The sequence below is a fragment of the Lissotriton helveticus genome, chromosome 7 (assembly GCF_964261635.1).
Source record: "Lissotriton helveticus chromosome 7, aLisHel1.1, whole genome shotgun sequence".
Classification (NCBI taxonomy): domain Eukaryota; kingdom Metazoa; phylum Chordata; class Amphibia; order Caudata; family Salamandridae; genus Lissotriton; species Lissotriton helveticus.
Genome location: NC_136068.1, coordinates 1,812,999,431 through 1,813,022,901, shown reverse-complemented (window position 1 = coordinate 1,813,022,901; position 23,471 = coordinate 1,812,999,431). Strand labels below are relative to the sequence as shown.

The 23,471-nt window shown below is 43.6% G+C and overlaps 1 protein-coding gene across 1 annotated transcript in view; it reads left to right on the top strand.

The window, feature by feature from the left end:
* Positions 1-6,425: 6,425 nt before the first annotated feature.
* LOC144769724 (uncharacterized) overlaps positions 6,426-23,471 on the top strand; it is a 175,322-nt gene continuing 158,276 nt past the window's right edge. Inside the window, exons 1-2 of the mRNA XM_078653905.1 lie at positions 6,426-6,909; positions 18,274-18,393. Of these exons, the coding sequence (XP_078510031.1) occupies positions 6,426-6,909; positions 18,274-18,393 (604 nt within the window). The remainder of the gene's footprint in view (positions 6,910-18,273; positions 18,394-23,471) is intronic.

Below are 23,471 nucleotides of genomic sequence, written 5' to 3'. Positions count from 1 at the left end.
TTTTCAGTGAATGGGGGATATTTTCATAGCCAATATTTTATCAGTGAACCTGCTCGACAATTCCCGATGAGCTGTAGACTACCTGCTCCTTAATTGACCCCACGCTGCAGGATAAGTTTAGAGACATTTAGGCATCTCTGGCCCCTCACCCCACACACTACTTATGACACCAACAGGGCAAGTGGGATCTACAAAATCACAAACAGGTAACAGCAGGGCAGACAAAATAGCATGATCACAAGTTCTGTTACATATGGACACACTAATTTTTTAGGCACAGGGAGATTAAGTGAGTTTCCCAGAATCACAGGATGTTGAGCATCCCTGCTGAGGCTTGAACCTGGTTCCCCTCAGCTTTGAGGTTGACTGCTCAACCTCATTTACATACCACTTCCCCTACATTTACAGTGAATGACTTTGGTCAATAGGTGTACATTTGGGGTACTTCACTTGGTGGACAATTGTGCGCTACCTTATGATATGTGTTTACTTTTCCTTCTGTAAGATGATTTTTTTCATGTATGTACAACACTTTACAAACAAGCATTGGCAAATCCAATATCTATGTATTTACATTAATATATTAAAGGACTGACGAGACACACACAGAGAGAGTCAAGGGGCCAAGCACTTAAATGAGCATGCACAATGTGATCATGATATCTATGCACTATCACCTGCTTAGGTCACCCTTCATCCTCAACTGCCAGTGCCACAGGAGGCTGACTTTAAGAGAGTCAGGAAGAAGGGAGGGATTGGGAATAAGAATAAGTCAGTGCCATGAGTGGAACACTTGCTGCTCATCTCAATGCTTTGTAATTTTGAAAAGGTCTGGCATTGCAAAAAAAAATAGAATTAAGGACTCTTTCAATGATATTTTTATCAAGTAGTATGCCATTCATTTTTGTTTATGATGAATGATTCTGGCTATTAACTATTCATAAATATTATCAGCTGTGTTTTAATATTAGTATTATTGTATACAATAATGCATAGCAGCGTGGTTATAACATGGAAAATCTATCCAGGTGCTCGGTTTACATGTAAATCAGGTGGCACTTACAATGGTCTAGCACCTCTACTTGCTGGATTTCAAAGCGCTACAGCTGCACTGCTTTGTGGCAAGTAAGAATGTTTCTCTCAGGGAAGGGGCATCTAGCATCCTACCAACTCCAAGATCACTCTGAGGACAACATTTACTTACATTTGTTAATGGGTTTGTATCCAAAAGGGACTGAAACCAGTGCAACATTTTAATTTACTTTCAGGAACAAAACTTTCTTTGTTCTGGAAAGCAGCACTGCTTTGCTTTGTGCCAGTCATACACATGGGTGGTAAATTGATGATACCATGCAACCACACACAGTTTATTACTCAAAGCCTTGTATACCAAATTTGTAGAAAATAATGCCTCTTTAAGGCTGGTGTTTAAAAGGGATTTTATTTTTCAAAGCTATTCTGATTTTGCAAATATTATGTACTCTACAAAACAAGACTAATCTGGGAATAGTTTGCAAGATATGGTTCTGATCTTTGGGGTTATAGGGATGTTGGTGAGGTCCAGATAGTTGAAAATAAATTCTTAAGAAATGTGTTATCTGTACCATCATCAACTTCCACCTACATCATACATCAAGAGCTGGGCTTAGGTTTCATCACATACATCATAGGTATGGCCCCTTTAATAAAATGGATTATTATCAGGATAAATCCAGATCTAGAAATGAACCGTATCATTATTTGCGATTGTCTTACACTTGACACCTGACTTAGCAAGACGCATACTGTGGTTAAATTACGTTAAAAAATCTGCAATTGATTTGAGAAGAGTCAAAATATTTACTGCCTCAGAAAAACTCCTAAAAACAGATATGGTCCAGGTTAAAAGTACTTATCTTAATATATCACAATGTGAAAGAGAGGCCAAGGAATTAAATATGCCCTTTGGGCGTGCTCATCAATTGCAATGTACGTCACAAACGATGGAGCCATATCTCACTATTGTAACTAATCAGCTCCATCGTTTCCTCTTGGTCCGATTCAGATTAAACCAGTTGCATTTAATTCTCTCTGAATCAAGGGGATGGAATAAGCTGGAGGATATGGCAGTCTGTGCATGCAATAATTTTTCTATTTTAGATTCGATACACTTTTATTTTGAGATCACTTTTTGCACATCACAAAACGGTTTATATTACCTATCTTAAAAGGTAAAGGTTTTACTCAGGCCAGACTGGCCATTAAGTATTTATAAATGCTTAACAATGTCTGGGAAACGTTTATTTTTGCTAGTTTTTTAACCGCAACTGTTAGACTAAGGAGAAAAGGAAAATTAGTACCCCTGTTAGTTATTGCATGACATTTGTATTTTCTCTTCTCATCATGTGTAATTTAATGAATTAGATCCTGTCTTCAATATTCTGTGATGTATATGACACTGTAATATCAAGGAAATACTTTTTACTGTATATTTATTTATTTTTAGTATGCTTTTATGGTTTAATTAACCGAATAAAGTGAATTTGACTGACTGACTGACTAGTTTTAAAGTTTGCCCACCTGTGCAAAGGTGTATACATGGCACTATACAACCGGATTGTGTGCGTGCTGGCACAAGGGAAGAGTGCAAAAAACACAGTTGATGGACAGAATGTAGAACAATGTCATACATTCACCCCAGTACAAGGATCTGGGCCTAAATTCATCATTTTTTTGCACTCCACACCACCCTAGGTTAGACACTGGCTATATGCAAATCAGCTCTGACCCTGTGCCTCATGGGAACAGTCCAGTCCGAACTACCAAGCCATGTCTTTCCCAGACCGGAATCAAGCATCCAAGGACCGGTTTCTGGCTATCAGCCTTCATTCATCCTGGATAGCTTGACTCCAGTGGTGTGGAGAGCCTGGGACTCACGTCTGAGCATACCCAGCCCACTCGGGGTGAAAATTGCAAAAAACACAGTTGATGGACAGAATGTAGAACAATGTCATACATTCACTCCAGTACAAGGATCTGGGCCTAAATCCATTGTTTCTTTGCACTCCACACCACCCTGGGTTAGACACTGGCTATATGCAAATCAGCTCTGACCCTGTGCCTCATGGGAACAGTCCAGTCCGAACTACCAAGCCAAGTCTTTCCCAGACCGGAATCAAGCATCCAAGGACCGGTTTCTGGCTATCAGCCTTCATTCAGCCTGGATAGCTTTACTCCAGTGGTGTGGAGAGCCTGGGACTCACGTCTGAGCATACCTAGCCCACTCGGGGTGAAAATTGCAAAAAACACAATTGATGGACAGAATGTAGAACAATGTCATACATTCACCCCAGTACAAGGATCTGGGCCTAAATCCATCGTTTTTTTGCACTCCACACCACCCTGGGTAAGACACTGGCTATATGCAAATCAGCTCTGACCCTATGCCTCATGGGAACAGTCCAGTCCGAACTACCAAGCCATGTCTTTCCCAGACCGGAATCAAGCATCCAAGGACGGGTTTCTGGCTATCAGCCTTCATTCAGCCTGGATAGCTTGACTCTAGTGGTGTGGAGAGCCTGGGACTCACGTCTGAGCATACCCAGCCCACTCGGGGTGAAAATTGCAAAAAACACAGTTGATGGACAGAATGTAAAACAATGTCATACATTCACCCCAGTACAAGGATCTGGGCCTAAATCCATCGTTTTTTTGCACTCCACACCACCCTGGGTTATACACTGGCTATATGCAAATCAGCTCTGACCCTGTGCCTCATGGGAACAGTCCAGTCCGAACTACCAAGCCATGTCTTTCCCAGACCGGAATCAAGCATCCAAGGACCGGTTTCTGGCTATCAGCCTTCATTCAGCCTGGATAGCTTGACTCCAGTGGTGTGGAGAGCCTGGGACTCACGTCTGAGCATACCCAGCCCACTCGGGGTGAAAATTGCAAAAAACACAGTTGATGGACAGAATGTAGAACAATGTCATACATTCACCCCAGTACAAGGATCTGGGCCTAAATCCATCATTTTTTTGCACTCCACACCACCCTGGGTTATACACTGGCTATATGCAAATCAGCTCTGACCCTGTGCCTCATGGGAACAGTCCAGTCCGAACTACCAAGCCATGTCTTTCCCAGACCGGAATCAAGCATCCAAGGACCGGTTTCTGGCTATCAGCCTTCATCAGCCTGGATAGCTTGACTCCAGTGGTGTGGAGAGCCTGGGACTCACGTCTGAGCATAGCCAGCCCACTCGGAGTGAAAATTGCAAAAAACACAGTTGATGGACAGAATGTAGAACAATGTCATACATTCACCCCAGTACAAGGATCTGGGCCTAAATCCATCGTTTTTTTGCACTCCACACCACCCTGGGTTAGACACTGGCTATATGCAAATCAGCTCTGACCCTGTGCCTCATGGGAACAGTCCAGTCCGAACTACCAAGCCATGTCTTTCCCAGACCGGAATCAAGCATCCAAGGACTGGTTTCTGGCTATCAGCCTTCATTCAGGCTGGATAGCTTGACTCCAGTGGTGTGGAGAGCCTGGGACTCACGTCTGAGCATACCCCAGCCCACTCGGGGTGAAAATTGCAAAAAACACAGTTGATGGACAGAATGTAGAACAATGTCATGCAGTCACCCCAGTACAAGGATCTGGGCCTAAATCCATCGTTTTTTTGCACTCCACACCACCCTGGGTTAGACACTGACTATATGCAAATCAGCTCTGACCCTGTGCCTCATGGGAACAGTCCAGTCCGAACTACCAAGCCATGTCTTTCCCAGACCGGAATCAAGCATCCAAGGACCGGTTTCTGGCTATCAGCCTTCATTCAGCCTGGATAGCTTGACTCCAGTGGTGTGAAGAGCCTGGGACTCACGTCTGAGCATACCCAGCCCACTCGGGGTGAAAATTGCAAAAAACACAGTTGATGGACAGAATGTAGAACAATGTCATACATTCACCCCAGTACAAGGATCTGGGTCTAAATCCATTGGTTTTTTTGCACTCCACACCACCCTGGGTTAGACATTGGCTATATGCAAATCAGCTCTGACCCTGTGCCTCATGGGAACAGTCCAGTCCGAACTACCAAGCCATGTCTTTCCCAGACCGGGTGACCTCCGTAATATGCCCCGACTCCCTTAATGTAATGGTGCCGGCTTTTGCAGTGATCGAGGGGATCATTTTTTGACACCAGTTATACGAGGAGAAGGACTGAGGCACGAGAGGAGTCCCGGAGACCCACGCCACGCCGCAAAACACCTCACCCGCAGTGACCGCTACCACCAGGCTCGCCGCTCCGGGACCACAATTCCCGGCAGCCCTTGCGGCGGCGCGTTCCCTGACGCGCTAGACGCGCCAGGAGGGGCAATATATTCAGCAAGCCCTCGGAGGAGCGAGGGGATCATTTTTTGACACCAGTTATACGAGGAGAAGGACTGAGGCACGAGAGGAGTCCCGGAGACCCACACCATGCCGCAAAACACCTCACCCGCAGTGACCGCTACCACCAGGCTCGCCGCCGCCGCTCCGGGACCACAATTCCCGGCAGCCCTTGCGGCGGCGCGTTCCCTGACGCGCTAGACGCGCCAGGAGGGGCAATATATTCAGCAAGCCCTCAGCGGTGCGGGACGCGAGCGGGACGCCCGGGGCTAAGCCCGGGCAAAGGGCGGGCCCTCTGTGGCCCTCAGAGGCACGAAAAGGCCAGGCAAGGCCACCTCTCTGACATTAGCTGTATCGAGCTGCTAAGGTACTGTATTCGTTGATCCCTTTTTAAGTACGTGTCTACGTTATGACATGAGCTGATTTGAAAAGTGCTGTTTATTGCATGATAGTCACACCCCATCGCCTTGCTAACATTGCGCAAATTCAGCGGTGCTAACCCCTTGAGAACCCTTAAAAGCCAGTTGTAAACATGGGGAAAAAATTGGTTTCTGCTGCCACTGAGCCACTCAATACTTTAGATTCCTATTTAGTACAAGTGGTCAGCAAGATTAACAATGAGAGAAGGCAATCCCTAGGTTTGAGCCAATCGCCAATTTTGCTTCCAGAAAGCCCTCCTTCAAGTGCATTAAGCGTATTAATGCCCGACATACCGTTAGAAAACCCTCCTATAAACATATCAGATCCTAATCCTAAAGAAAATGGCAACGAGGACGAAGACTCAGACCCACCAGCAGATCTGTCAGCAAATGTAGCCTCCGACCCCAACCACCACATAGACACGGTAGATGAAGTCCTATCACCCCAGCTGCCTGTTGCACGAGCTGTGAGAACCTGTAGAAAATTTCAGGCAAAGCGTGGGGGGAACAGCAAGGCAGGAAAAAGCTGGCCACACCACCAAGACGCGAAGGGAAAAATGTGGAGCTTGATGTCGACGTGGAGTCAAGACGCATAATTGATGATGATCTATTTAATAGGATTCAAGATATGATAGATACGAAAATCAGGACAATTATTAAGCCTTTGATCGGGAAACTGGACAAACTAACCTTTGAGGTAAAAAAGCTGGGCGGGGCACAAAGTAAGCTGACTGAAGAGGTGGAGAACCTATCTACTCTCGTCACAAAACTGGCGGACACGGATACGGAGGACTCCCCAATGGAAAGCTTAACACAGACTATCCCACAAGGGCAGCTACCATCATTGCCATCACTACCTGCGCCTAGTCAGGAAATAGTAGGAGACTCCTCTATTGTCCCATCTGTCGCCCCAGCAGGATTGCAACAAGAGGATGACTCAGCCCAATTCATCCTGGAAGCCTCACCAGTAGTCCTCGTATTGGCAAACGTCCCTGCTCTATCAGAAGATAAAACAGAATCTAACCAAGGTCTAAAGGATAAAGCGTTACACTGGCTCACCAACAACATGCATATGGCATATCAAGGGTCAGATCAATTAGCGGGGGATGTTGGTATGACAAGGAGGGTATCATGGATTGGGAACAAGCCCAAAAAGTTTAAGGGGGACTGTGTAATTTTAAACTTCGCTAACACAGAGGTACTCCCAAATATCCTGTCCAATATCTTCCCACCCCAACGACGAAGTGGTTCTATAATTCCCCTCACCCTAAAATTCTTTTATAATGAAATTCAGTTTTCTACCTTCCCCAACATCCCCAGACCTAAGAGACACATAAATACCATTAGCTGGGGAGGGGATACCAGACCTCGATACAATAATGACCGTTTTCAACCTACGATCAATTATGAGACAGGAAGATTTAATTACCCGATCGAGCGAAATGCCAGAACAGTTATGGTACATGGTCCCACTACAAATGGTTGGGGTCCCGGCCTACAGGGATATGACCATAGAGGTCTTGGTAATGGGTTTATATCCCGGATGGGAAACGATCAGTCTATGACACACCCAAATACCCCACGTTCCATGTGGAACACAACAGCCAGTGGATGGGGCCAGGTAGCTACCCCTTTTGATTGGGGATTTGGAATGGGGAACAGGTATGGCCCTTTATCTAACTTAAATGACTGTGATTGACTCACAGACAGAATTGATTTGGCATCTGATGCTCTGAATATGCCACCATCCAAGAGAGGTCAACACATCAATGGTCAAGATCCTAGCCAGTCCACCCGCAAGGTAGCGATAGAGGGTCAAGTTACATCAGATTGTGACCATTTTCTTACACTAAACTGGCCGGAGGATTGCGTAAATCAGAGCCTGGTCAGCGATAATTCACAGAGTCTTTTGGAAGTGGGAATTAATGAGGGGACACAATCGCCACGATCAGTTGTAGGGGCTCTGGTGGGGAACCAAGAATCTAAGAAACCCACTGATTCCTGCAAGATTATAAGCTGGAACGTAGCAGGCCTAAACGCCAAACGACAGGACAAGGCTTGGTCAAGTTTTGTCTTAAACCATCATATTATTGCTCTCCAAGAAACCTGGGATACATCCACCAATCTTTGGTGGGATGGGTTCACTAGTTTTACTAAGCCAGCTGTCCCCAGTCGCATGGGAAGAGCTAAGGGAGGCCTTGTAATCTTGTTCTCTTTAGACTTAAAGGGAAGTTATAGGCAGATTAGCACCGATTCCCACAACATCCTAATGGTTGAAAGGGTGATTAACAACGCCAGCAGGACCATATACATAAACTTCTATAATTCTGGGAATAGTGACTATAGAGGTTGCAATGTTGCTAAATTAGATAGCATTTTAAAAACAGTAAGCCAGAATATCAAGTATGTTTTTGAGTTCATTTTATTAGGCGATTTTAATATTCATTTGTGTAACCTAGCCTGTATGGGAAGTAGCCATGATGATGGGGATGTGGGTCCACAGGGACCCCACTTTGAACATTCTACAGAGGGGGAGGAGCTAGAAGAACTACTTGCTAATTTTGATCTGCATGAACCTGACGGGGGTTTGAGACTGCCAACTTTTATGGGTGCCCAACAAGGCACAGTAATAGACTATATTTTTGTCTCACAAGGTATTCTAAACCGGACTATGGATTATCGCACAGTACAAATACACTTTAGCGACCATAATCTGGTAGTACTTGAAGTGGCCTGGGGAGCCCAGATGGGAGCACCCCCAATAACAGTAAAACCTGCCCACCCCTTGAGGACTACTGATCAAGATAGGCGAGTGAAATGGGCCAAAGTGATCCCGGAAGAATTTTATGCAAAAAAAATTCCTAAAATCAAAGATAAGGTAGAGATCTGTAAAAAACCTTGCGCGCAGGGCAAAGAAATAGTAGAGGCATTTGAGGTAATATGTGACCAGGTGTCTAAGGATCTTTTAGTCAAGCCAAAAAAGGGAACCCCTGGAACCATGCGCTGGTTTGACTCAGCATGCTCAAATGCCCACAGATCACTGCTGGCAGCCCTAAAAAATATCCCTAGGGTAAAAGAAGACATTACCAGATTAAGGAAAATCTACAAGTTAGCTATAAAGAAGCGTAAGGACACCATCAAACGCGAAGCATGGGAAAATCTCCTTTCAACGGCAGTGTTGAAGGACAGTAGGAGATTTTGGGAGATCATTAAACAGCCTTTATTTTCAGATGAGAACAATGAACCCATGGACTGCGTGATCCCCGACGAAAAATGGCTGTCCCACTTTAAAAATGTTTACGGGGATGAGGATGAAGAAATTAAAGACGTCCCGTTGGGCATTGCAGCCCCCCGCCCCATCCTTTTTAACCCCCAAGAAGTGGAAAAAGCTATTCTGGACACTACAAAGCACAAGGCACCTGGCCCTGATGGCGTCCCTGCTGACTTTTTTATGTATTCACCAAAACTGTGGGCAGAGGTTTTGACAAATGTGTTTAATGCAGCTAATGGTAATCCAGTCCCCGCCTCATGGGCTACATCCACTATCGTTCCTATTTTTAAAAATAAAGGCCAGCGGGATGATCCTGCCTGTTATAGGCCTATATCCCTCTTGGACTCAACTGTAAAAATCTTAGGCTGAGTCCTTCTATCTAGATTGAGGGAGAATGTGGAGAGCTGTGGCGGGCTTGGCGAGATACAATATGGCTTTAGAGAAAAAAAAGGGACCATTGAACAGTGCGTTAATTTGCATTTGCTTATCTCCAAATATACTGTGGCCAAGGAGGGGTCCGTGTTTCTTGCATTCATGGATCTCTCCTCGGCCTTTGACTTGGTCAATAGATCAAAGTTGTGGTTGATCCTGTTGGAGATGGGCATTGATGAAGCCCTGGTTGCGTTTATGGCCACTCTGCACCAGGAGCTCTTCACAGCTGTACGTGTAACTAATGATGGCAGATGTACGCCCCTATTTAAATCCCTAAAGGGGGTACGGCAAGGCTGTATACTGGCCCCCTTGCTCTTTATCATCTACATCAATGGCCTGGGCGCACACCTGCGGGGGCAGGAGGCCGACGTCCCGTATGCAGGAGGTGCCCAAATTCCGGCACTTCTGTATGCGGATGACGCTGTGCTGATTGCTCGCACGGGTGTCGGCCTCCAGCAACTGCTGGACGCCTTCGGTTCATTCATGGAGCGTCTGGACCTTAAGGTAAATGTATCTAAGTCACACACAATGGTAATGGGGCGCGAGTGCAATAAAAAAAGACATAAAACATTCTACTGCAGGGGGGACCTCGTCTCTAAGGTATCCACATTCCCCTATTTAGGTGTACTGTTTGACCAGAAAGGGTCCTGGGGGCCACAGATAAGAGCAAAGAGATTAGCTGTAATTAGATCGTCATCAGCTCTCTTGGGCTTTGCTGGCAAGTTAGGGGCTAGGCCTATGGAAGCCCTCTTAAAAATCTATAAGTGTAAACCTGTGGCCATTGCGCTATATGGTTCCGTTCTTTGGGGGTATGTAAATTTAGATCTAATACAGAGAGCAGAGAACAGATTCATCAGAATCCTGCTTTCTGTACCACAGTCAGCCCCAACTTACTCTATCCACAAAGAAGTGGGCCTACCGTATCTGTCAGATACATTGAGCATGTCCCCTCTGATCCTTTGGCTGAAAATGTGGATGAACGAGGAACTTCCACTGAATCATAAAATCATGCACGATGTGCTGTCTCTGGACAAATGTAATAATATCCCATGGTTGGCTTACTTAGCTAAAACATTCACAGACCTGGGACGTCCGGAGCTTATTTCCTCTCCAGAGAATATCAAGGCACAAGATATTGACTTTATAAAAAAGTCTTTTAGGGAAAGGAAGGAAGCATGCCGAGAGGAACGTGAATTGGTGAAACCATCAGTAAGGGAACATTGCCTTCTGGTTAGCTCATCCTCACTTGCATCCTATCTTAGTTTTGTTACAATCCCCTTTCACAGGTTTTTATTAACTAAGTTTAGATTTAACTTGTTACACTTTTATCTAGGTTCTTTTAAAAGCTGGCAGAAGCCGGACTTAGCCCCTCCCTGTTGCTTTGACCAGTTCTCTGTGCAGGACACAATGCATTTTGTTATGTTTTGTGGGTTGTACATAGAGCAGAGAAAAAAATATTTGTTCCCTATTCTGAAAGAGGCCGGCTTCACTCAAGTGAGACCGGCTCTGCTCTTTTTACAATTAATGTCTAATCCGCGCATCACTTTTTGCATAGCTAATTTTCTGGTAGCCGCCTCAAGGGCGAAAGCTGTATGCCAAATTTCGCCTTAAAGTAAATGTTTTATCATGTATGTTCATTTTATGAATGTAATACTTTTTAACTGTGTATAATACTTTCTTAAATTGTATATTTATATTATTGTTTTTAAGGAAAAGGAAGGAAAAAGCCTTGTATGAAATGTTTTATCGTTTTCTTCTTTGTATGACTTTGAATAAGTCGAATAAAGATATTCTGACTGACTGACAAATACTGTACCAGCGTCAGCCGACTCTATACTCGGCATGGGCTTAAACCTGTTGTGCGAGTGGTTGGAAATTGCATTTTCCCTGAGATAGTTTGCAGACCAGTGCCCAATTCTATGTTGCCAGACATTGGAGCAATGGGCAAGGTAGTTGCTAACCAGGCATCAGCCAACTCTGTGCTGGGCCCACCTCCTGACCAGATGGCCCCTATTATGAATGGTGACTTTTTGCTTAAGATTGATAGTAGAGCAGCGTCAGAGTCAATGTTGCCAACCATTGGAATCGTGGGGAAGGAAGACAATGTCCAGCCATAAGCCGACTCTGTACTATACACACATTCTGACCTGGTGTCCCTCAATACTGATAACAGATTTTTGCCTGATGTTTTTTGCTGAGTTTTTGCTGTTAAAACTCTAACCAAAGGTGAATCACTTATCTGAGGGTCAGTGAAGCTGCTACGGTGTTGCACTACTGAGTTGTTTTTTTTCTTCTCTCAACTGCTTTTGAAGTTTGGGCCTAACTTCCTTCTCCATGGCATGATCTATATGATGATCCAGGTGCCTGACCCGGAGACATATAGACTGACATGTGCTGATGCGTCCATTGGTTGGTTGGCCAAATCCAGACGTACATCCTCTGTTTATCTGGTTGCTGGTTTAAGGGGGGGGGGGGTAAATGCCCAGTTTCCTTGAGATTACCTAGTTGTGTTTTCACCTTTTTTCGCCTTTGGATCCATTTTTGCATTGAGCTGGATTTAGGTTCCAGGATGCTCACTGGGTTGATGCCCCCCTCGGTTGTTGTTCCCAGTTAATCAGTATATGTAGGGCCGGTACTCCCACAGTTGATCAGCAAGGATTTTGTGAAGAGCAGCTTCCTAAAGTGACTAGCATACCATGTGGCTCAGCATTATTGCTTTATTCCACTTGCGGTGAGCTTCAAAGAATCTTGGGCTCTTGCTTTGATCACATAAGTTGCCCATTTGATGAACAAATTTAGGTCCCATATCTTCTTGTCAATGCTGGCTACAAATATAGCCAGGGTGTTTAGCAGTGACAGCTGAATATCAATTTTATTTGATTAATATTGGAGTTCATCTACTGACAGCAGCACTGTGTTCAAGAGGGAGCTCTATATACTGTCCATAGTCAGTGCTTTGTTATCGCCAGGGTTTACACCTGTCCTGGGGCTGAGGCCGGACCATACTTACAACCATGAAAGACAGCTACCGGAGTTTTTCCTTGTGGTGGGCCTTGTGAATATGTTGCCAGCATCTCCTATCATTCTGGTCTACCAAGGTACGAGAGCTTCTATTGGGGTCCCTGCTTGTTCTCCTTTAATAAATTACTTAAATTGTCACAGATCAGCTGTGAGAAGCATTGAGATGGGAAGATCTGCAAACCTTTAGAGCGTCCTGATTTTGGATCAGATATTGAAGTTTACAAAAGTTCATCTTGGAAATCATTTGACGGCTCACTCGGTTAGAGGTAGTGAGTTTTCTCATTCTGATTCCCACCATCTTGACCATTCTGCCTATCCATACCAATACTTGGTCTGACAAGGCTGTAGGGTACACTTCCTCTTTGCACTGTCAAGGGGGAACTAGGATTCTAACAAGAAAATCATACACAAAAAGTAACATGAGAGGGAAATAACAATCAGGTTGCGCTCAATAAATCAAAATTTATAAAAAACCTGATTATACTCGAACACCAACCATTTTCAAAGATACCAGGGGCAGTTTAATATTATCTCTGCCCACAGGCTGGCTTGGTAAAGAATGCCAGTGACATCCAGATCTAGGTGTTCAATTTCAACTGTCTGTCAAACCACTAAATGGCAAATCCTCTTGTGAGTGCAAACAAGATGAAAACTTGTGGTGAAGTTCAGAAAGTACCTCATGTAAGCATCACCAGGGGAGCTGCTGGTTGGTACTCACCAGTCTTCTCACGTTTTCATCATTGGTGTCTTTCACAACCATGAAGAAAGCGAACTACTGTCATAAATATTTAGAATTTTTAGAGGTGAATAAAAAGAAAGAAACATACATAACATGTGCAATAATGCACAGAAAGTGTTTGTGTCAGTTAGTCAGTCAAATTAACTTTATTCGGTTAGTTAAAAACATAAAAACATACTACAAAATGCACAATAAAATATTTTCCAAGAATATTAAAGGATCATAATCATCACAATATATCAATGCCATAATTAATTCATCAGTATACACATTAAAAAAGAAAAGGTGATTCGCATTATTAGCAGATCTTCCTTTCCTCTTTACCCTGACAGCTGCGGTTAAAAAGCTAGCTATATTAAACATTTCACACAGATTATTTAACATGTGCAAATAAATAAAAGCCGGTCTTGCCAGAGTAAAACCTTTTCCTTTTAGAATCGGTATTAAAAACCGATTATGAATGTGCAAAACATATTCACAAAATAAAACAAAATGCATGGAGTACTGAGTTGAAAAATTGTCGCAGGTACATACATTGAGGTCCTCCAGCTTTTTCCATCCCTTAGGTTCGGCAAAAAGCAAGTGAAATTGATTTAATCTGAATCAATCCAATAAAAAACGATGATGTTGGTCAGACACTATGGTTTAATATGTCTCAATAGTTAATGATGTGCATATCAACTGGTGAGCCCGAACAAGGGTTTTTTCTTAATTCTTTCAGCTCTCTGTCACTTTGGGATATCTGAACCTACATATGTTTAGCCCACAGTATTTCAGCTTTAAGCAGTTTCTCCGGAGAGCTAAAGACCTCAGGTCTCCCTAAGTAAATGTCCAAATCAATAGTTAAACAATCATGAATAATAACGTGATTCATCTCGAACTCTGGATTTGTCCAAATACTTATCCATTTGAGCAAAGTGGCCATTCCTATAATATCTGTTATGAAACCTATGCCCATTTCTTGATGTTTAATATAGGTGGATGTCGATGATGGTACGGATTGCAAATTTCTAAAAAATTACTTTTCTGCTACCTCGCAATATCAAGGCATTTAGCCCTGTTGATATTTAACATAGCTTGTATGGGTTTAGAACTCAATCTACGGGCAAAATCTAGGACAGCAATAGTTTATCTTGCCATTATATTTCTTTTGGCCTGCATTTGTGGGATCCAGGTGCCCCTTTCATCAAATAACACGCCCAGATATGCGAATGATGTTACCCATGTTAGATTGTTCCCCTAACAATATTGGCTCTTACTTTTATTTGGCTTGGCCCCCATGATCATAATATGGGACTTAGAACAATTTACACCGAAATTCAAGGACTTCATGAATGAGGCAAAAGACCACCAGCATGGCATCTTGACGTATTGTAGTATACAGGGATTCAATGTCTATTGCCACCAACAATTGATGCTCAGGAGCAAACTCCATGGTGCCCAAGATATTTAGGATATTAGTGGTATCCCAGACAAAGGAGGGTTGAGTTATAACAGATTCTCTCAAGAAGAAATTGGCAAACTCTGATAACGACTCCAGTAATGACTGGATCCCCGACACAATTGGATGACCCGGTGGACATTTTGCTTCATGAATTTTCAGCAGCATGTAAAAAGTCCTAGGTTTCGGATTAATAAGGAAATCTGCTACTTTGTGAGTGATCCACTTCTTCTCTTTGGCATTTACCACTTTTGCCACGATCAGGTCTTGATGTTCACCTGTGGGGTCAAGCGGCAAATGTTGGTAATTGGCGCATTCCCTAAGTTATATGAGGACCTCAGCTTCATAATTCTTGGCATTTAATGGTCGGTTTTATAGTTATTGTCCCATTGTCTTGTAATGATTTTATCACTTGCCAGTCAGTCTGGCTCATGTTAAGAAAAGTATATTGACTCTCCGACTGTTCCAATGAGGCGATATCTTGGAGTACCAATTGTTCAAAGACCAATACTTCCGGTCCCACAGAGGAACTTGGGGGGTAAAACTGTGAGAAGCAATGTAAATTGGTCGAAAAAACAGATGGAGGGTCCTCACTTTTGTCCACAAAGACTTTTTTGAGTTTGATCTTTCTTATTAATTCAAAAAACTCTATCCTGAACTTGAAGGGGTTGTGTTGGCACGTACTCTAGGCCTTTATTTAACAGCTTTATGGCCTCTAGGACTTTATTTAAAATTGAATACCTGGATCCGGATGTGACTGGCAATCTTTACGAAGCCAGCTTTTGGGGAGAGATATTTTTAAACTGTCCCCGGTATCTTTGAAAAGGTTTGGTGTTCGAGTAAAATCAGTTTTTTTAATACATTTTGATTCTTACAAGATGAACCTTATGCCTGCTCCTGGTCTGGGGCAGGGTGTCCGTCCACCACAGGATTATTGGACCCAATTTTGTTAGCTCTAGGATGAGTGTGCTATCAGCTGATGTTTCTGATATCCTAGATACCACACCCTCTGATTGGGATGACTCCTGTTGGCTTACAGTGCTGAGAACCCTCTCATAGCCACCACCCACAAATGCAACCTGGGCATCATCCTCGACTCCTCGCTCTCAATTATCAGTGAAATCAATGCTGTCTCATCCACCTGCTTCCACAGTCTCTGCCTGCTTCAGAGGATTTTCAAGTGGATCTCCACCGAGTCAAGGAGAACAGTCACCCAGGTGCTCTTCAGCAGTAAGCTTGACTATGGCAAGCACCCGACGAAGGTGGGGACTAGTTGTTTGGGTACAAAGCCTCCAGATGTCTCCCATTCTTTTGCCGGAACTAGTTCTCAAAAGGATTATAGACAACTGTATCTCTCAGCACAGGTGGGATGGGATTGAGATGCCATCTTCATTCCGCGTGAGCTCTTTGCACACCCTGGTACCACCAAGAATATTATGAACATTGCTGCCGCTCAAAAGTCAGGCATAACACTTCCTATACCAAGTTCTGAATTGGTTAAAACTATTGATAGCAGTGCATTGATTTAGTCCCAATTACTAAAACCACAAAGATCTAGTTTAATTTAAACCATGCAACAAAACTCAAGGCTATACTAGGCATTCCATGGCTCCAGAAACACAACCCCATCAAAGAATGTGTTACCTAGGAATTTTCTTTGCTGACCCAGTTTTGCATAAAGAATTGTTGAGTAAACCCTCTATCATATCAGATCGATGTAGCAGCCATTAGAGAATTAAAGAGTACTAGTTCTGGATTGCTCCACAAATACTGTTAATATGGAAATAGATGTATTCATCAATAAAAATGAAGTGTCATCCTTATCAACGGAATCACCGCCTGTGAACTACACATCAACCTCAACTCACAAATATGTAGTCAAGCAGGACCTGAGAATAAGGCACAAAATTGCTGATTGGGATGTCAGAGGTGAGAGGATGCATAGCTGGCAGGCAAATGCTCAAGCAGGAAACTCTTCACTAATCCCATGGATAGGTGCCGCAACATCACAAGGGTAAAGAGAAAATACCCTAATAAATGACACATTGGTGCCACCAAGAATATTATGAACATTGCTGCCGCTCAAAAGTCAGGCATAACGCTTCTTCCTATACCAAGTTCTGAATTGGTTAAAACTATTGATGGCAGTGCATTGCTTCAGTCCCAATTACTAAAACCACAAAGATCTAGTTTAATTTAAACCATGCAACAAAACTCAAGGCTATACTAGGCATTCCATGGCTCCAGAAACACCACCCCTTCATAGATTGGGTTACCTAGGAGCTTTCTTTGCTGACCCAGTTTTGCATAAAGAATTGTTGAGTAAACCCTCTATCATGTCAGATCGATGTAGCAGCCATTAGGGAATTAAAGAGTACTAGTTCTGGATTGCTCTACAAATACTGTTAATATGGAAAAAGATGTATACATCAATAACAATGAAATATCATCCTTATCAAGGGAATCACCGCCTGTGAACTACACATCAACCTCAACTCACAAATATGTAGTCAAGCAGGACCTGAGAATAAGGCACAAAATTGCTGATTGGGATGTAATAGGGGAGAGGATGCATAGCTGGCAGGCAAATGCTCAAGCAGGAAACTCTTCATCAATCCCATGGATAGGTGCAGCAACATTACAAGGGTCAAGAGAAAATACCCTAAGAAATGACACATTGTCAGAGGGGGTATGCATGTTCCTAAAACACCATAAAAAGTCAGATGCCACCTGAGTTTGGAACACATAGCCAATCAGGCCCTAGCACATCAGTGATCACCCACTCCCAAAGCCGGTCATCTGCACATCTTATCCACTGGCCACATTGTGTCCACGTGGGGTCAGGACCCACCATTAGACAATTAATGAATTACTCCAAAGGCTACAACCAACATTACTCATGATATATGGTATACCAGAAACGTTTATATTAACCGTGGGTAGATAACTCCACTCCTCCTGCGGAGTGTGTGGAATACTCCGCTCCGGTTGTGGTGTGTCAGAGATTTGCCTACTCTGAGTTATGCAGAGAACGCGGAGTAGGCAAATCTCCAAACACTCCGCGGCAGAGCAAAGTTAGCCGCCACCTGCCTCCCACCCCCCATTAACAATTGATTTAAAATGAAATAAAAACACTTTAAATTAAATTGAAAGCATTTGCCTGAGCTGGGGCATCCCCGGGCTACCCTTCTCCTCTTCATTGCCATCCATGGGAAAATTGCGCATACTGGGACTTCTAAGGGAAAATCTCAAATCCACCCACCCCTGTAAACAAAATATAAAGAGGACAGTGAAGGAAGTGACAGACCAGATGAGACTGTGCACAGGTCATGCATTGAAATCCTGATCCACCTGACAAAGGGAAGATATCAATCCATTTAAAAGTATGACTCATACACTGGGATATTTGATGGAAAACTTTTATCAAAGTGCATTTTATGTCTCAGCATTATTATTATTATTATTATTATTAATATTATTATTATTATTATTATTATTATTATTATTATTGTTGTTGTTGTTATTATTATTGTATGTTGCATTATTATTATCATTATTATTATATTTTTTAGGAACTGCTATTAAGTGTCGTGTCTGCAAGGACAGAGTCAGCGAGGACTGCTCTGGTAAACTGGTGAAGTGCAGCAAGACTGTGAAACGCTGCCAGACTATAATCACTGAGTTCAAATTTGGTAGGTGCTGGATAGTTAAAGGGATCCTCATGGTATCATGTCTATGCTCAGTTCTTTTTTTTAAGGTTCAAGAGTAAGTTTAATTAAGGGTAGCAAATAAACAACAAAACTTCGTACAAATGGTCAGAACAAAACTTCATAGGTGAGGGAAATGAAATAAGGGATATTGTTGATACATGGTTACATTAGGAGTGAGAAAAAGAATACATTCATAGACATATATACCTGGAAGGTAAAGCAAACTTGGTTCATATTAAATTTGACACAAAACAAAAGGAGGATATGATACTATTTTAATGTGTTAACACATAGATATTACTGAAATGAGATATTAAGCAGTGGCAATACAATAAAGAGGAAGTCAAGGAGGCTTAGTAACTTCTTGTAGTGAAGGTTGGGGTGTGAAGAATTTTTTTGCACTATCATCTAGTAATTGTGTGATACGATATTGGATGTACTAGAGTCATGCCTAATCTATGATTATGACAAATAGCATACCACCAGGCAAGAAATTATAATTTAGAGGTGACCTTCCAATTCTTTGTTATCTGTTGAAAAGCAACTGCTAATAGCAGATCTGTGATTTGCGTATGCGAATGTCTTTTCTTCCAATCAGTGGGCAAGCTGCCTAGGATAATATTAATGAAGGAATGGGGAGCTGTAGTATGAGTATAGTGTTAATTTGAGACCAAACCGGTTCCAAAAACGTTAATACATATGGACATGTGAATGACGTATGTTTTAATTCAGCATTGTCATGAGAACAAGTCCAGCATGTACTGGGAGTAGCAGTATGTATCCTATGTAAATGTGCGGGTGTAAGAAGCAGCCTGTTATAAATGAAGAAAATGTCTTGCGTGGTACTTGCAGCTCTAGATGATTTCCTTATTTTTAGCCATATTTTATTCCATAGGGATACAGGCCAATTAATGCCCAAGTCAGTCTCCCAGGAGAGTTCTATCCTGGATTTGTCTCTGTTTATGGAGGATTTATGAAGGATTGTATTAGACAGAAATACATGGTAGAGGCTTTAGGATGAACATGTAAAAGACTATCCCAATTGCAGTCAGTATGGGGAGTCGAAGAGAGTGTTTGTGAAAACTGGGCGCAAGATTCAAGTATCGTAGTTTGCCGTATTGAAAATTTATGCTGAAAGAAAGGAGGTGGGCGATATAGGTCTTTGATAGTGTCTACTTCAAATAACTGGTGATACCAAATTAAACATTTATTTCTCCATACTTCCCAGTATATAGGTGTATTTTTAACAGCTATATATTTTTTGTGCCAAATTGTGGAATTTAGAAAGGTGTCAAAATCATATGGAACCAGAGGAAGAGTGGCCTGTAATATTTTACATGAGTCTTTGATTATTGGTGTATAGCTTTTTTTTTGTGGTTTGCAAGTAAAAGAAAGATATTCTTGAAATGTAAAGGGTGTCATAAATGAAGCTTCAAGATCAACCCATAATGGGTTGTTAGGAAAATTATCAGAAATCCAAATGCTCTATGATAATTGGAAAAATGGGGAAAATGTATACCTCCTTCTGACTTTGGTCTTGTTAGTTTCTGCAGTGCCATTTTCGACTTTTTTGTTATTCCAGAAAAATTATATTAGTATAGAATTAATCTTATGAAAACATGTAACTGGTATAGATAATGGTATAGAAATGATGTAAAGTATTTTTGGGGTTTAAGCATCATATTAATGGTGTCTAAGCGTCCCCACCAAGAGAGATGGAGCGGGTGCCATTGTTCAATGAGCGTTTTTAATTTATCTATGCAGTTATCTAAATTTAGACAAATGGATGTTACTATGGAGGGAGAGAACCATAATCCAAGGTATTTTATATGCTTAGGGTTCCATGTAAAACTAGAGATCTGAAAATCTTCCTTAAATATATATTTGGTTAAGGGCAATACCTCACATTTGTCAGTATTTAGGGGCCGATTATGATGACGGACGGACCTGAGTCCGTCCGCCACCATAGAGTAGAAGGGACCGTCCGCAGGGGCTGCGACGGTCCCTCTGTGCAGATTAGGATGTGACCGCTAGAGTGGCGGTCACATCCTCAATCTTTAACATTGCGGCGGGTGCAGCTTCAAGCTGCACCCGCCGCAATGTTAAAAATGCATACATTGCATTTGTATGCAGCAAGCTGCAGGCACTGCGCGGTGCCTGCCGATTAATGCATACAAATGCAGGGGGGTACCATAGGTACCCACCTTGTGCACCCCCCACCCCCCCTTCACCCAGGGGGCCCGCAACGGGCCCCCGCAGTGACGCTCCGTATGCTTTTCCACGGCGGAAAACCCGCCGTGGAAAAGCATTTCTTTTCGGGCATCCTAATTTGGCTGACGGTGTCTAAGAGACACCGTCACCATATTAGTGCTTTTCCGCCGCGGTTGTAAGCCAACCGCGGCAGAATAGCTGCGGACGGAAACCAGGACCCACCAGCCATCCTAATGTGGCGGTGGGTCTTTGGTAGGTCCGCAGAGGATTTTCCGCATCCTCCGGGCCGGCGGTGGCTTCCGCCGGCCCGGAGGATGCGGAAAATCCTCCATCATAATCGGCCCCTAAGTTTGTAACCAGATACTAAACCATTAAGCTTCATCCTCCCATAAAGAAGAAGGGAGTGAAGAATGTGGTGGAGAGAGGAAGGCTAATATGTCGTCCGCATAAGCTGCCAATTTAATATGCTTGGATTCCGATGTGAAACCTGTAATAGAGTGGTTTTGCCGAATTTTAGATACAAAAGGTTCAAACGCTAAATTAAAAAGAAAAGGTGACAGAGGGCAACCCTGACATACTCCTCTTTTAAGAGGGAAGTAAGAATAAAGCGATTAGGGAAATCATTTTGTGGCCAAATCCAAACCATTTGAGGGCCTGAAAAATAAATGGCCATGAAACTCTTTCAAAAGCTTTCTCTGCATGAAAGAAAAGAAATGAAATGAAAATGGTATTGATAAAGCACATGGCTACCCTAAGGTCTCCCAGCACTGGAAACCGAACCTACCCAGTGAGAGGCTTTAGATGGCCAGGAACAAGAACTTTTCAGCTGTCTGCAGAAAGACAGATGGTTTCTTCTAGATGAATGTGCTTTGGAAGAGTGTCCACTAAGCATGAGCGCAAAATCCGCTCCGCTCGCGGATTTTGCGGATTTTCGGTAAATTCGCGATCCGCGAACTCCCGCGAATTTACCGCGAATCCGCAAATCCGCGAGCGGCGGATTTCGGGGGCAAAAGTTCAAGCCTGCCTGGCCTGTTGTAACTAATTTACGATGGCGCCGGCAAGCTGCCAGCGCCATCCTAAAATAGTTACTAAGTTAGCTACAACAGGAAGCTCTAATAGATAAAACAAAGCAGGTGCTCGATTTTATCTATTAGAGCTTCCTGTTGAAGCTAATTTAGTAACTATTTTAGGATGGCGCTGGCAGCTTGCCGGCGCCATCGTAAAATAATTAGAACAGGCCAGGCTGGTGTGCTGTCTCTTCATCTGCTGCTCTGATGGGGCCCAGACCCTTTGGAACCCCCGCCCACACACTCACGCTGTGCACCGTCCTCCCGCCATTGACCCACAATGATGGACAGCTCAACCAAGGGACCCCTGCGCCCCTCGGGGCGATCGCACAGTAACACACACATGGTTGCTGGAACTAGTTGAAGCTCAAATGCAGTGACTCATTCATCAGCCAAAAAACAATCGTGAGCGTTGTCAAGGCTGGGCAGGTGTGCCTTCTTCCCAAATCTACCGTCGAAATCAGCTGTGATGCTGGATAGAGGCCTATGCATCCTTGACTTTCACGAGCACAATCACAGTGCTGTTCCTGTGACCAGGAGCTTCTGTATCTTCATCTACTGGTCTGATCGGTCTCTGACCTTTTATACAGACAAGAGGCATGTGCACTCGCATGGAAGCCCCGCCCGTTTGTCCCCGCCCACACACTCGCTGTGTGCACCGTCTTCCCGCCATTGACCCACAATGATGGACAGCTCAACCAAGGGACCCCTGCGCCCCTCGGGGAGATCGCACAGTAACACACACATGGTTGCTGGAACTAGTTGAAGCTCAAATGCAGTGACTCATTCATCAGCCAAAAAACAATCGTGAGCGTTGTCAAGGCTGGGCAGGTGTGCCTTCTTCCCAAATCTACCGTCGAAATCAGCTGTGATGCTGGATAGAGGCCTATGCATCCTTGACTTTCACGAGCACAATCCCAGTGCTGTTCCTGTGACCAGGAGCTTCTGTATCTTCATCTGCTGGTCTGATCGGTCGCATGGAAGCCCCGCCCAAATCCGCCGGTCGGCAATCCGCAAAATTCGCGGATTTTGCGGATCCACGATCCGCAAATCCGCAAATCCGTGAATCGTGGATCCGCAAAATCCGCCCATGCTTAGTGTCCACCAATTGGAGGCAATGTAGGGGAATAGTCTGCCCCCACTTCTAGCCCTATATATTCTAGGTACTATTGCCATCTGTTTATTTTCTGAGCGTAGGGCTCTGCTGGGATGGTATGGGGAGATAATGGACTGTAAGATGGGCAGGCCTTTAGAAGACATAATCTTATGGGTGATGCAAAGTGATTTGAACAGGATCCTCTCCGCAATTGGCAAACAATGTAGAGAGGCTATAGAGGCTCATGCAGATTCTCTGTGGGGGTATGTAGAAGCAATCGTGCTGCACAATTCTGCACCATCTGAAGTTTCTTTATTGTAGATCGCGGGGATCCCAAATAAAGGGCATTTGTATAGTCCAAGCAAGAGAGGATTAGGGCTTGGACCAGCAATTTCTTTGCATTGAAGGGCAGTAGGGAGAGGACTTTCCTAACCATCTTGAGTAGTCCATAGCAGCTCCCTGCTACCTTCTGGGCTTGCACCTTCATGTCTAGCTTTTGATCGAGCCAGACTCCCAAGGTATTTATTTGTTCTTTGAGAGGGGGTATGCTGCCCAGGCATTTAGGCCATAGAGAGGTGGGGCCTAATGGGAGAGGTTTACCCAGAAACATCAGGTCAATGTTTTCTCCATTTAGTTGTAAATAAGAGCCCTCCATCCACGCCAAGACTTTTTTCAAACAATTGGCT